Source organism: Motacilla alba, chromosome 3 (genome assembly GCF_015832195.1).
Source record: "Motacilla alba alba isolate MOTALB_02 chromosome 3, Motacilla_alba_V1.0_pri, whole genome shotgun sequence".
In the NCBI taxonomy this organism is placed as follows: domain Eukaryota; kingdom Metazoa; phylum Chordata; class Aves; order Passeriformes; family Motacillidae; genus Motacilla; species Motacilla alba.
The window spans coordinates 70,096,300-70,108,752 of record NC_052018.1 but is presented as its reverse complement, the minus strand read 5'-3'; the positions used below and the strand labels follow the sequence as shown (position 1 = coordinate 70,108,752).

At 50.3% G+C, this 12,453-nt stretch overlaps 1 protein-coding gene across 2 annotated transcripts in view; it reads left to right on the top strand.

Annotated features, from left to right (window-relative positions):
• The window catches only part of SLC35F3 (solute carrier family 35 member F3), a 162,384-nt gene that overhangs the window by 146,456 nt on the left and 3,475 nt on the right, over positions 1 to 12,453 (top strand). For both annotated transcript variants that reach the window (XM_038132690.1, XM_038132691.1), the window contains 2 exons: positions 4,355 to 4,574; positions 10,313 to 10,438. In XM_038132690.1, coding sequence (XP_037988618.1) covers positions 4,355 to 4,574; positions 10,313 to 10,438 — 346 coding nt within the window. The remainder of the gene's footprint in view (positions 1 to 4,354; positions 4,575 to 10,312; positions 10,439 to 12,453) is intronic.

The window sequence follows — 12,453 nt, the reverse complement described above, 5'->3', positions numbered from 1 at the left end:
TTGGCACAGGTTGGTTCTGCAGGGAATATCAAGAGACCAAACCCCTGGCCTGGGGCAACACACTGTGTGCACTTTCTGTCATTCTTGTCTACCTTTTCTCTTCATAGGTGGGATTTTTTTCTTTTTTCAGATTAGGGGAAAAAGCATTCACTCCAGTGTTGGCAAGATTTTAAAAATTCATTTGCACGAGGTTCAGAGAAGTGGGGAAACATCACGACTGCCTAGCAATGGTTAAAGACAAAACAGGCAGTGGAAGGTGAATAGTGTTAAATATATAATTGTTAACTCAGTGGGGAAAAAGTGGAGCTTTACTGTTGTATTTCATTTGCAAGTTTTATTTGAATGCAACACCTGCTTTCAATATAATTAACTCTTACTTAGCATAGAATTTTGGCACTGATGACTTCTGATTTACTTCACTAGGGATGCTTGATTCCAGTGAGTTATTTTGCAAGGATTGTGCTGGAGACTTGCCTAATGGAGTAGAGCTAATTTGCCATTTGCTGGGTTAATGAAGATACACACTAAAAAGAGTGTGAAGAACAAGACCTATTACATGAAAGCTAAAGAAACCAGAAAACAATTTAGAGTTAAGACACAAACAAAAGATTGCTGCACCTTAGGCTTTTCTGTAGTATCTTTTACCCCAGTTCCTGTAGTACTGTAGCAGCCTTCATGTCGTCTGGACAACTTATTTGGATTGCTGCTGTGGCAATTAAGCCAGCACATTTCCCTTTCAGTCTCCTTCCTCTGACATTCCATTCCAGTCTAACACAGACCTTAACAAAGGCTGTTGCCTTTGTTAATGCCTTGCATTTATATTTTAAACCTATTGCTGTGAATATAATGGAGTGCCAGCTCATGATGGCAGAATTGAGGAAAATAATGCAGGAAGATCATTTATCTCAAAAATGCAGCATTACACCCTGCAATGCCACAGCTCCTTGCTGTGTGCTGCCACCTTACCTGCACACAGATCCACACTTGCAGGAATTTACTCCTCTCATAGAGGATTACAGAGATCAGAGGGGAGATCGTATCAGCAGAGGGGCTCTGCAGGGCAGCTTCTCTGCCAAAGAGAAGCCATGCTCAGCATGACCTGGGGATTCACAGGGCCAGGGCACACCTGAGCTTTGCATCTACTTTCCCCTGTAGCCTTTCTGACTGTTGTCCACACCCAAAATCCCACTGTTCCATGAGCAAAGCAGGGTGTTCCCAGCAAGCAAAACTGTATCATCAAGAGAGTACCAAAGCCACTTTTGGGTTGAGGAGAAAGGTGAGAGCAGCAGGTGCAGGATTTCTGGTAATGGTACCAGGAGTAGGTTTGGTCAGTGTAAGATGACAATTTCTCTTTTAACACAGTGTTGGGTTTAACACAGTGAATGTGCCTGTGTCTGTGCTGGGTCCAGAAATTAGTGGACAGCAGGAACAGCTGTGTTCAAATGTTCTGTCCAAATATTTAAGCTGAAGGTTGCTTTTTCTGGAGTCATCCCTGACTGTTTTGAGCTTACAGCATAGGTTATACCACAGTCCTGCCTTGCTTCCCATAACTATTTATCTACCATTACACACTGAAAACTCTCTTCATCAAATGCTTCCTGGTATGGCTTCACAAGCTGTGCTATAGTACCAAGACAAAATCAGTTTTCTCAGTAAGCAGTGGCAAACCTGGGGAGACAGTTACTTGCGAGAGGTTTATCGTATGGCACATAGTCATTCTGGTGCACAAAATATGTCACATTCTCCCAGATGCTCCGCATGCTTCGCTGAAGATGCCAGGTCCAAGGCAGCCATCTAACCAATCTGCAGGAGTGCCCCTGTTTGGAACAACAGGGCTCACTGTGGATGTGGGTGCATGGCTGGCAGCACCCTCCACAGCCAGGAGCCCTCAAGGAGAAGCTTCCCTACACTCTGTGCTGGGTAAGGAAATCTCTGCCATAAGGAGGTTTCCTTTGGAAGCTGGAGCCAGCCTATGAAAAGTAATTCACACTTGGCGAAGCCAGCCAGAACAGCGAAAAGGAAGCTGTACATTAGTAGTGTATAGGGCAAAGAGAGACTCCCAAAGTGGGCACTGCAGCTCAGGGTCATGATCTATGTCAGGGCAAGGCTGTCCTTTGGGAAGGAGGAAGCATCACTGGATGCTTCAGGGATCCAGGCTGTGATACCGTAGGAATCCAGTGGTATTTACTAAACAAGAATCAGGCCCACAAGACAATAAAAGCACATGATTGTACTGTATATGAAATAGTGATAGCCAATTCTATATGTGGGGAACAGATTTTTGGCAGGAGGAAATTTTTTCTCCCAGGATGAATCCCAACATAAATTCCATTTTTGCCCTTTCATTTGAGTTCAATAATAATCTCTCTCATAATAATCTGGCTTCATGTCATTTAATTGTAACTGTGCCTGTGTTTTTTTGTTTTCAGAGCATGAGGCTGGCTGCCTATGACACCCTGGCAATGAAACCCTACATGGTGTCTTAGGAAGCAGGTTAAAGCCTCTAATGAAGTTTGGGACTGGCTTTTTCAGCGTGCCTCTGCTTCTTTTTGCACTCCCTGTGTCCCCTGTGGCAGGTGGCTGGTACAGTCAGTGCTGTGCAGGACTGAAGGCCAGATCTGAAGTGGGTGTAGTGTTTGTGGAAGGGGAGGATGGATCCTGCTGAGCACAGGCAGCATCTGTCAGGGTCATGAGCATCCCTGGACAGCCCAACACAGCTCCAGCAGGTGGGAAGTCAGGCTGTGGTTTGTAGTGCAGACAGGCAGCTCTTCTACTGATTCAGAGAGGCACTTAACAGGTTTGGCAGGGAATAGGCTGCTGCCAGCAGGCAGTCTTGCAGAGGACAAGGGACACTGAGGGACACAATGCAGAACCAGCAATTCACATGAAAGTGTCCATGTACAGCAGCAAAAGTACAGGGTCATCACATCCAGAGATGGGCAAGTTCTGCATAGCTACGATTTGGTACAAAGGACTGGCAGGTAACAAAACCCAATAAACACAAAAAATGTGTTTCCTCTACCTTGCAGTCTTGTACCTGCTGTAGCAGAGGGGCTGTAGGCTGATGTAGGCTTGTGGATGCAGAGATCTGATGAGGCTCAAAGAATGGATGGGGGTTTTTTTTAGCTATTCATCTGGTACAACCCTGTCTTCTGGGAAAGTGGATCAAAACAATGCTTTTCATCAGTATCCAAATAATGATCTTTACATGCCCAGTCTCAGGAAACAACAGCTTGAAATTCATGACAGCAGTGGAAAACTATTCTTCCATCACTGTCAGCAGGAAATTTAATTCTGCTCAGGTTTTTTCAGAGCACCCCAATAAAGAACTTCAGGGCCCTGGGGAGTTTGCAGGTTTGAAAGTGAGCAATGGCAATGCAGGCCAGGGCATTGTGCTGGCTGCCCCACACACACCTTGCAGGCTGCTGGCCACAGCCCCAGCCCCTAGGCTGATTCATTCCTTCCTCGTGTTACTGAATTTCCATGCAGCTGGCAGCTTGCAGCTCTGCTGCCAGGCAGGCACAGGCTGCAGGCAGGTTTTCCCCCCACCCCTGCAGCCCCATGCCAGCCCTGCCAGCAGGGCCGAGCTGCCCCCCATCACCTCCTGTGTCCTGTTGCTACACTGGGGACACAGACAAACTGCTGGTGCTTCTGCTCTCTGTGCCAGGGCTGAACCTGCTCAGGCTGCGTCCTGCTCAGGGATTCACAGCATCCCCCCCAGCCTGGACTGCACACACGAGCTCCTGACTCCCCACTGCTGCTCCAGCGTGTCCCCAGGTGCTACCATGCCATGTTCTCACCTCAGGGGGAGCAGGCAGCTGCCTGCCACCCCCTCCTGCTCGTGCCCTGATGCTGCTGGAGCCAGGTCCCTCCCCTTGGGTGGAAAAACCCCAGACCGGGCTCCTTCAAGGCTTCTTCCAAGCCCCGTACAGCAGATCAGATGGGCAACAGTTTCCCATGGCTTCAGCAGGAGCAGGGAGCTAGGGGCTTTGCTGCCAACCCTGGGCCCTCAGCATCCTGGTGCCCACAGGGGTGAAGGGAGGAGGATGGCCCCACACTGCTTCAAGATGTTCACTGAAGGGACTGGTGGGAAGAGTGAGATTTCACCTCCTGTCATCACCTCTCCCTTTGCTCTTTCTTTGCAGCCCCCTCCCTTGTTTGCAGCCCCTGCCTGTTTATATCCTGTGCAGGTGTTGGCTGTTGCAGCAGAAGCTGAAACTTGTTTTTTTTCTCCTCTTTAAGGTGTGTGCCTCTCTTTCCCCAAAGGAAAAGAAGAGGAGCAAAAAAAGCCATATATTTGCTGCAGACTGTGACTGGCTTATTTAATAACACTGCCTTTCTCTCCTTGTTTTAGGGAGTGCTGCCGATTTTTTGGAGACAATGGCTTGACTTTGAAGGTGTTTTTTACCAAGGCAGCACCCTTTGGTGTTCTTTGGACACTCACAAACTACCTTTACTTACATGCAATAAAGAAAATAAACACTACGGATGTCTCCGTGTTGTTCTGCTGCAACAAAGCTTTTGTGTTCTTGCTTTCATGGATCGTTCTGAGGGACAGGTTCATGGGAGTGAGGGTAAGTGATTCCTTATCTCTGTCTCCCCTCTTCCCCCTCACCCTTGTGTCTTTCCTTTACCCCTTGCCTCCTGCCAGCTGAGTCAAGCAGCACCCATGCAGACAGCTATGCAGGCACAGAAGTCCTTGTGGAGCAGGGGTGCATCCTTTCCTGCAGCCTTCCCAGGTGCCTGTAAGCTCCTGGAGCCCTTGGCTCCCACAGCCCAATGCCTTTGTGCATATTCCTCCACGAGGTGACTTGCTCCAGAGTGTGTCACAAAGGATATGTGCTGTCTCCATGCTGCTGTGGATGTGTGTCAGCCCTTGCCAATGCCTTCCAAGTGACCATTCCCAGGCTGCCACCAGACCTGGTTGTTTCTAACTGCACGTTCTCACAAGCCCTGGCTACACACAATGCACTTCTGGTCCTGTCCTGGGAATTTAACAGGGCCCTCACCTTCCTACGTGTGACAGCAGGCTTGCAGGGTTGGGACAGTTGTCTTCTGCATCTGCTGTGTCAGGTGACAGCAGCTGCAGACAGGAGAGGAGAGCTGGGCTGCCCTGGCCCACCTGTGGCCGAAACCTGTGTCTGCACCTGTCACTGCTGGAAGACTGGTGTCCACAGGGACTTGCATTTGGCCAGCAGCTGTAGGCTGCTCTTCTGGTGGCACCCCAAATGTTTGCTTGCGCCTTTAGTTCTGCACCCCACGCAAATGCCCCTGCAGCAGCAGCACAGAGCCACGTGCAGAGGGTTTATCAGAAAACCCCCCAGCTCCCTGCTGACCCTGCTGCCATTGCAGCAGCCCTCAGCACGGCACGTCCTTTGGCAGCAGAGTGGGTGGCTGGGTAACCTACCACCCTGGGGCCAAGGAGCTCCTGCCAGGGCCAGGAGCAACTGCAAGGAAAAGGCACCAGTGAGTCCCTCTTTCCTTGCTTCACCAATTAATCTTAATTAATAATCAAGATCAACAGCAATAACTGTAATTATTCCTGTCTCCTGCCCACTACTTGAGGAGCTCCCTGCTCACCGCCTAGGCTGGTGGTACTAAGAGGAGGTTGTTGCATGGAGTAGCTGAGAGTTAAACTTTTCAGGAAGTATTCCTCTCTGGCAGGAGAATTTGGCAGCAGACCTTGGCCAGCCTTTCAGTGGTGGCAGCCAAGAGGCTGCTCAGGGGATGGTTGCAAAATGTACCTGCCAAAAGCTCAGCGTGGCCAGCTGGTGTCTGCCCACCCCTCTGCCCAAATAGCCCTACCCTAAAAACAAATTAACTGTGATTTTTGAGTGCAGAAGCAAGGGTATCCTGAAATTATCCTGGAGCTAGGGAAGTCTCATTGTTATCAAAGCTGGATGTGCTGGTCATTTTGATAAATGAAAATAAAAAAAGGTATTTTTGTGTCTTCATCTCTCTTGTGGCAGTCTCAGCTGTACACTGGCGGGACACCAGCGAGAGTTGGTGTATGGAGAGGTGACCACTGCAATCTGCACCTGCAGCTTGCTCCTCGGTCTGAATGTGCCACCTGTCACTGTGGGATATGGCTGTGGTGTGGAGGGAAAGAAACCAACCTGTGTGTGTAGGGATACCTGCATGGGCACATACGTGCTGGAGCAGAGGTGCTTCTTGGGCTCTCCTGAGTTTATGGCCATGATGGAAAAGCCAGGATGGTCAGGGACATTCCAGCAGCTTCTTGGGAAGGTTGTCTTGTGCCATGGCAGGGGACATGCTCTCTGGGATGAATCCTGTTCTGTATGCCTCCTTTCTCAAAGGGGCAGAAGGAGTGGAAGGAGCAGAGAAGCAGACCCAAGTGCTGGTCCTGGCCGTGCCCAGCTGTCTTTCGTTTCCTATCTGCACTACTTTGGGAAAGCAGCAATGAAGCAAGAAGCAGAACAGAGGCCAGAGCAGTGGTGGCTGTGTGATACTCCTGCCATGTGTTCCAGCCCCTCCCTGAGGAACCTGGCATTGGTGAGATTGTGGCAGGGGGGCTTCCCGAGAAGGAACCCAACTGTCTCCTGAATCCAAGAAGGACACAGCTGCCTCTTTCCCAGGTGACAGGCCAGCAAGGGACCTGGGTGCAGGGAGAAGGGGTTTGCAGACAGACTGGGCTATTTGCTCTTAAGCAGTTGTGGCATCCTGACCTGTGGCAATATGAGAGTGAGGAGGCACTTGTCCTTGGAGATTGGAAGGGCACATGGCAGCACAGCAGTTCCACTGTGCCACTTAGCTTTGTGTGGCACAGTGGGAGTGCCAGGGCACTCCTGTCTGCAGAGGACATAGCATGGAATCTTTGGAGAGAATAATTTTCTTCCCTCTTTCCTCTCTTTTTCTGTACAGCCCATGTGAAAAGCCACCAGCAGAAAGAGTATCACTGCTGGGGGATAGCCTCAGTATGACCCCAATACACTGCCTTCCTCCTGGGACTGGCAACCAGAAGGAAAGAAGCTCCTAGGGCTTCCCTGGGAGTGACCTAGAGGCTGCAGCCACCACACAACCCAGCCCCAAAGCACATGGTGCCTCGGAGCCACACTGTGTCAGAGCTGCTGACCCTCTTAGAAGCACCCTTTGAGAGGGTATTTGGCAGACAAGGCTGCAAGGGGGAGAGTGCCTTCCCACGCTCCTACTCCATCCCCACACCAGTGCGGCAGGATGGATATGCCACAGCAAAGCTCTGACTGCACATCTGGGTGTCCCTGTTCATGCCCACTGACAGAGGCAAGGTGAGAAAGGCAGCCGCTCAGTGGGGTTAAAGCAAGTACAATTATCCTACTTGGCCTTCAGAAGGGCAACTACTAGCTCTCTAAGCACATAAATCACAATTTAGCTGGAATTTAAAGTAAGAGCAATTACAAGTTCCCATCCTTGTCATTCAGGTACTTTTAAGTGCCTTCATGTCCCCTAATGGAGTTGAGCTTTTCCCCCTTGCCCTTCACTGTGCCCAGAGAACGACTGGCTGGGCTGGGAGCTGTCAAAGACACAAAGATAATGAAGCTGTGAGTGCCTGAAGCACTGCCTCAGTGAACCCTGCAGTGCTGTGACATCTGTGGGCACTGTGGAGTTTGAGCAGCCTGTCACTGCCACTAACAACGCGCCGGATAGAAAGGCTGAAAGGCTTTCAGAGAAGGTGTCTGTGGCACCCCTGGCAGGTCAACAGGAGACTGCAAAGTGAGGCCAAGACTCATCTGACATTTGTGACATGATTGATGGAAGAGGCAAGGACCTCTGCCCCAGCACAACTGTTTGCAGACTGCATTTATTTGCTTTGATCTTTGACTTTGGTGTTTCCCTCCACGCTACAGTGAATAGAACAACTAAGGATCCAAGAGAGCCATCACCTGCAAGTGCCTCCTGTGTACGTGACATATAGACAAGCACATCTGCCTGTGGGACTTGGAAATACATATCCTAGCAAATCTCAAACTGTAGAGACACAATCTCTTGGAAGGTGCTCTGAAGCTGATCAGCTCCTGATGTTAAAAGCAAAGCTGGAGACTTTTCATTCTGCAGTTCATGCATGCGCCCCCCAAGTTTGCAGTGCAGAGGCATTACAGCTGCCTTAGGGGCTTGAGGCAGGCTTCCTCCACCCACACACCTGGAGGTGCCAGCTGGGTGCCACAGCCTGGAATGGGGTTGTGGTTCTCCTCAGCCCTCCAGTGAAGGCTGGACAAGCCCCACACAGCTCACAGGAGGACAGCCACGCCTGCAGCAGATGCTACAGAAATGCTGTATCTTCCACTCTTTGTCAACTCATCTGTAACACAGGTGATGTTGAAGGAAGGTACAGAGTTGCCATTTTTCTAAGTCTGAGCCATGCACCTCTCCCAAGAGTCATAGTGAGTCGGAGCAAAGGTGCCTCTGCCCTAGAAGCCTGCCTGCAGCAGCTGCCTGTAGTAGACACCTAGAAAAATCTGTCTAAATAGGAAAAGCCTGTAATGATATTTCCTCATGAGACTTTCCAGCCTCCAACAATTTGAGGCTCAAGGACTTCCTGAAATGGAAGCAGAGTTTCTATAGCTAATAGTCGTTGAGGGAATTTTTTTCTTCCATGAGTTTATCCTTGTAAACTTTTCACATCCACAGGGTGCAACAGCAATGCTTTCCTTCACCTAAGTATGTGTTGGGTGAAGGCAAATACCTTTTTCCTTGTTCTGCACCTGCCTCATGCTAGTCTCATGCTAGTTTCTTGTGCTTCTGAAGCCACACAGAGTGCCTGAATTTTTATTTGACCAGCACCAGTGCAGTGGTGAGAGAACAGCCCCACACTGAGGTAGAGCCATGCAGTTCCTTCCTTGCCTTAAAAAGAAGCCTGTCCTGGACCACAAGGCCCAGTTACACCACCACAAAACTTCACTTTAGAAATGATGTCCCACAGCTGTGCATGGAGACACCAGGTGCCAACAGGGCTGCAAGCCAAGATGCTGTATCTGAACCTCTCCAAATCTGCAGTGTGGGTACCCAGACTTTGCAGTTGGTACTGGGCTCCACCCTGATCAAGTCATAAATCAGTATTCTGCCTTATGCCATTCTGCCATTATACAGCAGCCCCTGTGGAGAAATCGATACGGTTTTGTTTGCAAAAAATGGGCCATTTTTGTGTTGGGGCAAATTGAAGGTGTTGCAGGAAGGATCTGCTGGCTGATTGTCTGGTGTATAGGTGTCCCCTGGCACCAGCCCCAGCTCAGCCCAGGGAAGAGGCTGCTGGTGCTGCTAGGGTTGGGACCTGCAGCTGGTAAAGAGGCTACCTCACCACATCTTGCTGATCAGGCAGCAGCAGAGCTTGGCACACAGACTTTCCCCCTGCATCTTCACAGCAGCCCTGGTATCTCTGGTGGGAAGCAGGAAAGATGAGAGGGGCTCATGGATGTGTAGGCAGCTGCAGCCTGTGGATGGGGCTTAAAACCCCAGTCTGGTCCTGCGAGAGGGGACAGTTGGCTGGCACTTACCCATCTCTGGATCAAAATAAACTAACATCTCAGTCATCTTAGAGGCATCACCTTGAGTGTGCAGCCAAAAGGCATGTGCTGTAAGCAGGGCATCCCTCACAGCCCTGCAGAGCCAGGAAGCCTGAGCATACAGAAAGCCCTATTCACCCCAGAATTAACACCCTGAAAGGCTGAAGATACCTGGCAGGACAACCCCAGAGAAGCCAGGGGTTTCTTGCACACCCTGGTAAATCAGGGCAGTGCATCCCCTGCCTTTGTGAATGTTCCTTCTGTTTGGGAGACACCCCTCAGGCATTGCAGTGTGCATAGCTGGCCGGAAAAAACACCTCCTCCTACTCTCTGAAATGACTCGTCTAGACTGGAAAGTAGTTACATGAATTTTATTCCCTTGTTTATTTCTATAACCTTTTTCCTCCAAAACTTCAACAGGACTCGAAGCCTTTTCTGCAAGCTGCAGGGAATTATTACTTGTGAATTATTGTCATGCACAGGCTGCAGGGACCCACTGATGAGGAAGCTCAGTGACAGAGATCAAATCCCCACTTGAGCTCAGTCGGAGGCACTGAGCCCTGCAGTCTGGCCTGTCACACACACCTGGAGCAGCCACTCCTTTGCAGCTCTGCCTGCAGCTTCCCTGCTGCCAGGGAAACCACGAGGGCAGGCAGCATCTGCTCCCTGGGTATTGGCCTGGGCTTGCTACTATTTTCTACCTAAGCAGACGATGCAGAAGTACTGCACTCGCATGTAAATCTGCATTGCCTGTTTCTCCATCGTGGGGGCTGTCTAGTAACACTTTCTTGCTTTCTTTCTTTGTCTCCAACCAGATCGTGGCTGCTATATTTGCTATTGCAGGGATAGTTATGATGACGTATGCCGATGGGTTTCACAGCCACTCCGTTATTGGGATAGCCCTGGTGGTGGGCTCTGCCTCAATGTCTGCTCTCTACAAGGTAAGCACACCTGGCTCTTTCCCCCCTGAGAGATGCCTGTCACCCTCATCACTCACTTTGGCTGTTCCTGTCTTACTTGCAAACCTCTGTGCAGTTCAGTGCCCTGTGCCCTTCTTTGAGAGCTCTTCCATAAACACACTGGCTCTGCAGCACTGCATTCAGGTCTTCCTTTGCTTTGATGTCTGCTCTCTCCTAGGATAAAAACTCCTTTTTTCTTGGAATAGTCTTCTCCAGTGCTCCTCCACCAGGGGGAGGATTTACAGACGTCCCACCTTCATGAAGAATGGGGCCGCTTTTCCATAGATTCTGGATTCAAGCACTCATTCTGGAAGCAGCCTGTAGAGATTTAGCTTCTTTGAGTCACTTTGTTACCTCCTCTTGCCAGTCCTCCTTCAGTAACATATGTAGCCTGTGTTGGGCTTAAATCATTGCTTATCATGGAAGCTATCACATCCTTAAAATGCAGAGCACGTGCCTATGAATCAAGACCTCATCCTGAGCAGCTGCATAAGCTGCACTACGTGTAGGATGCAGCCTTCTCTGCTGAGCAGAGCCATTTCACTCAGCCTGGGACACTTCTAAGCACTTGCCTCTGCGCTGCTCATAGCGCTCAGAGTCACAGTCCGCAGTGAGGAATAAGCATTTGTAGAGCATGGTTTGCCCACCCTGGCTCGGATGTGTAGATCAGGAGGAGGTGTAGACAGCTTCATCTGGTCTAATGAATTGCACTGTACCAGTCATCCACAGGAATTGGCCAGGAGAGCCCTGCAGCTCTAACACCAGCAGTCCAGGGAAACTTGCCAAACTGAGAAACATCTGCCTGTGCCCCTCAGCACAGTGCTGCTATGCTTTTTGCTCACTTTTTTAGATCAGATGATATCTTACATTAGGAAAGTCAGGAAGTTTCATACAGCACATTCCTCTAATAGAGCGTTTCCTTGCAGAACCAGAGCTATGGCCCACCAAACCAGAGAAAATTAAAGGTTAGAGCCTAACTGTGTTCCCTTTCCCATGACACTGCCACTCTTTCTGGGAATGGGAGTCTCAGGGCTGCTCCACCAGAGCCTGTGCACAGGAGGGTGGTGGTGGCAGTGCCAGCAGGGTGTTACTCTGCAGTGTGCTCTGCATGCCAGGACAGATGAAGCTCTGCAGCTTGTTGTGCAACACATGCTGCTGCCACTGCTGCTGCCACCCTGCTCTTGCTTCCCAGAGTCTGGCTCGGTTCCCGTGAGTTTTGTGTGTGCCAAAGGGACAGGCAGATCTACAGGCAGACAGATCTCACCATGTGCAGCAGAGCCACTGCCTACCTGGGGTAGGAGGATAGGTCGAGGTGGCCCTGCTGGGGACAAAACAACACACTGTCCTCAGGTGGCACATGAGGAGTAAGTGGCTTTCAGGACATTTTGCTCTATATTGCAGAGCAGCAACACAGCTGCACTGGCCAGTGATGGGATGGTGGGAGTGGGCAGAGCCCTGCTAGCACGGCAGCTCTGCAGACTTGCCTGCTCTGTGTAGGCAAAGGAGAGAACTGACACTGGTGAGGGGGACTGCCAGTGCAGCACAAACCACTAAGTCACAGTCCATTGGCTGTCCTGGTTTGCAGCCAGTTAGCAGAGGAAAACTGTTCCCAGACCATGGTATTCAACAGAATCTCTGCAGCTCTGTGGTGAAAACCAATGCAGATTGCAAACAGGACCTGTCCATAGGCAGTCCCCAGCCACAGATGGGCTGCTCACATCCTTCATTTCTACTGGGTTTTTTTTTCTTTTCCCACTAACAAACCAAAGCTTTTAAATCTCTCCCTGCAGTCTCATTGCCCAGGCTGCATCTGTGCTCTGGGCTGTGGGGCTGCTGCTCTGCTATCTGCCTCCTGGAGATGAGTTCCCAGGGAGAAGGTGGAAGGACAGCCAGTCAGCATGGACTGTGCTTGTCCAAAGGCCTGGACCAGTGATGCCTCATGCAGGGAGATCCTTCATCTAGACTGCTTCATCTCCTCCCCCTGCCCTGCTCCACAG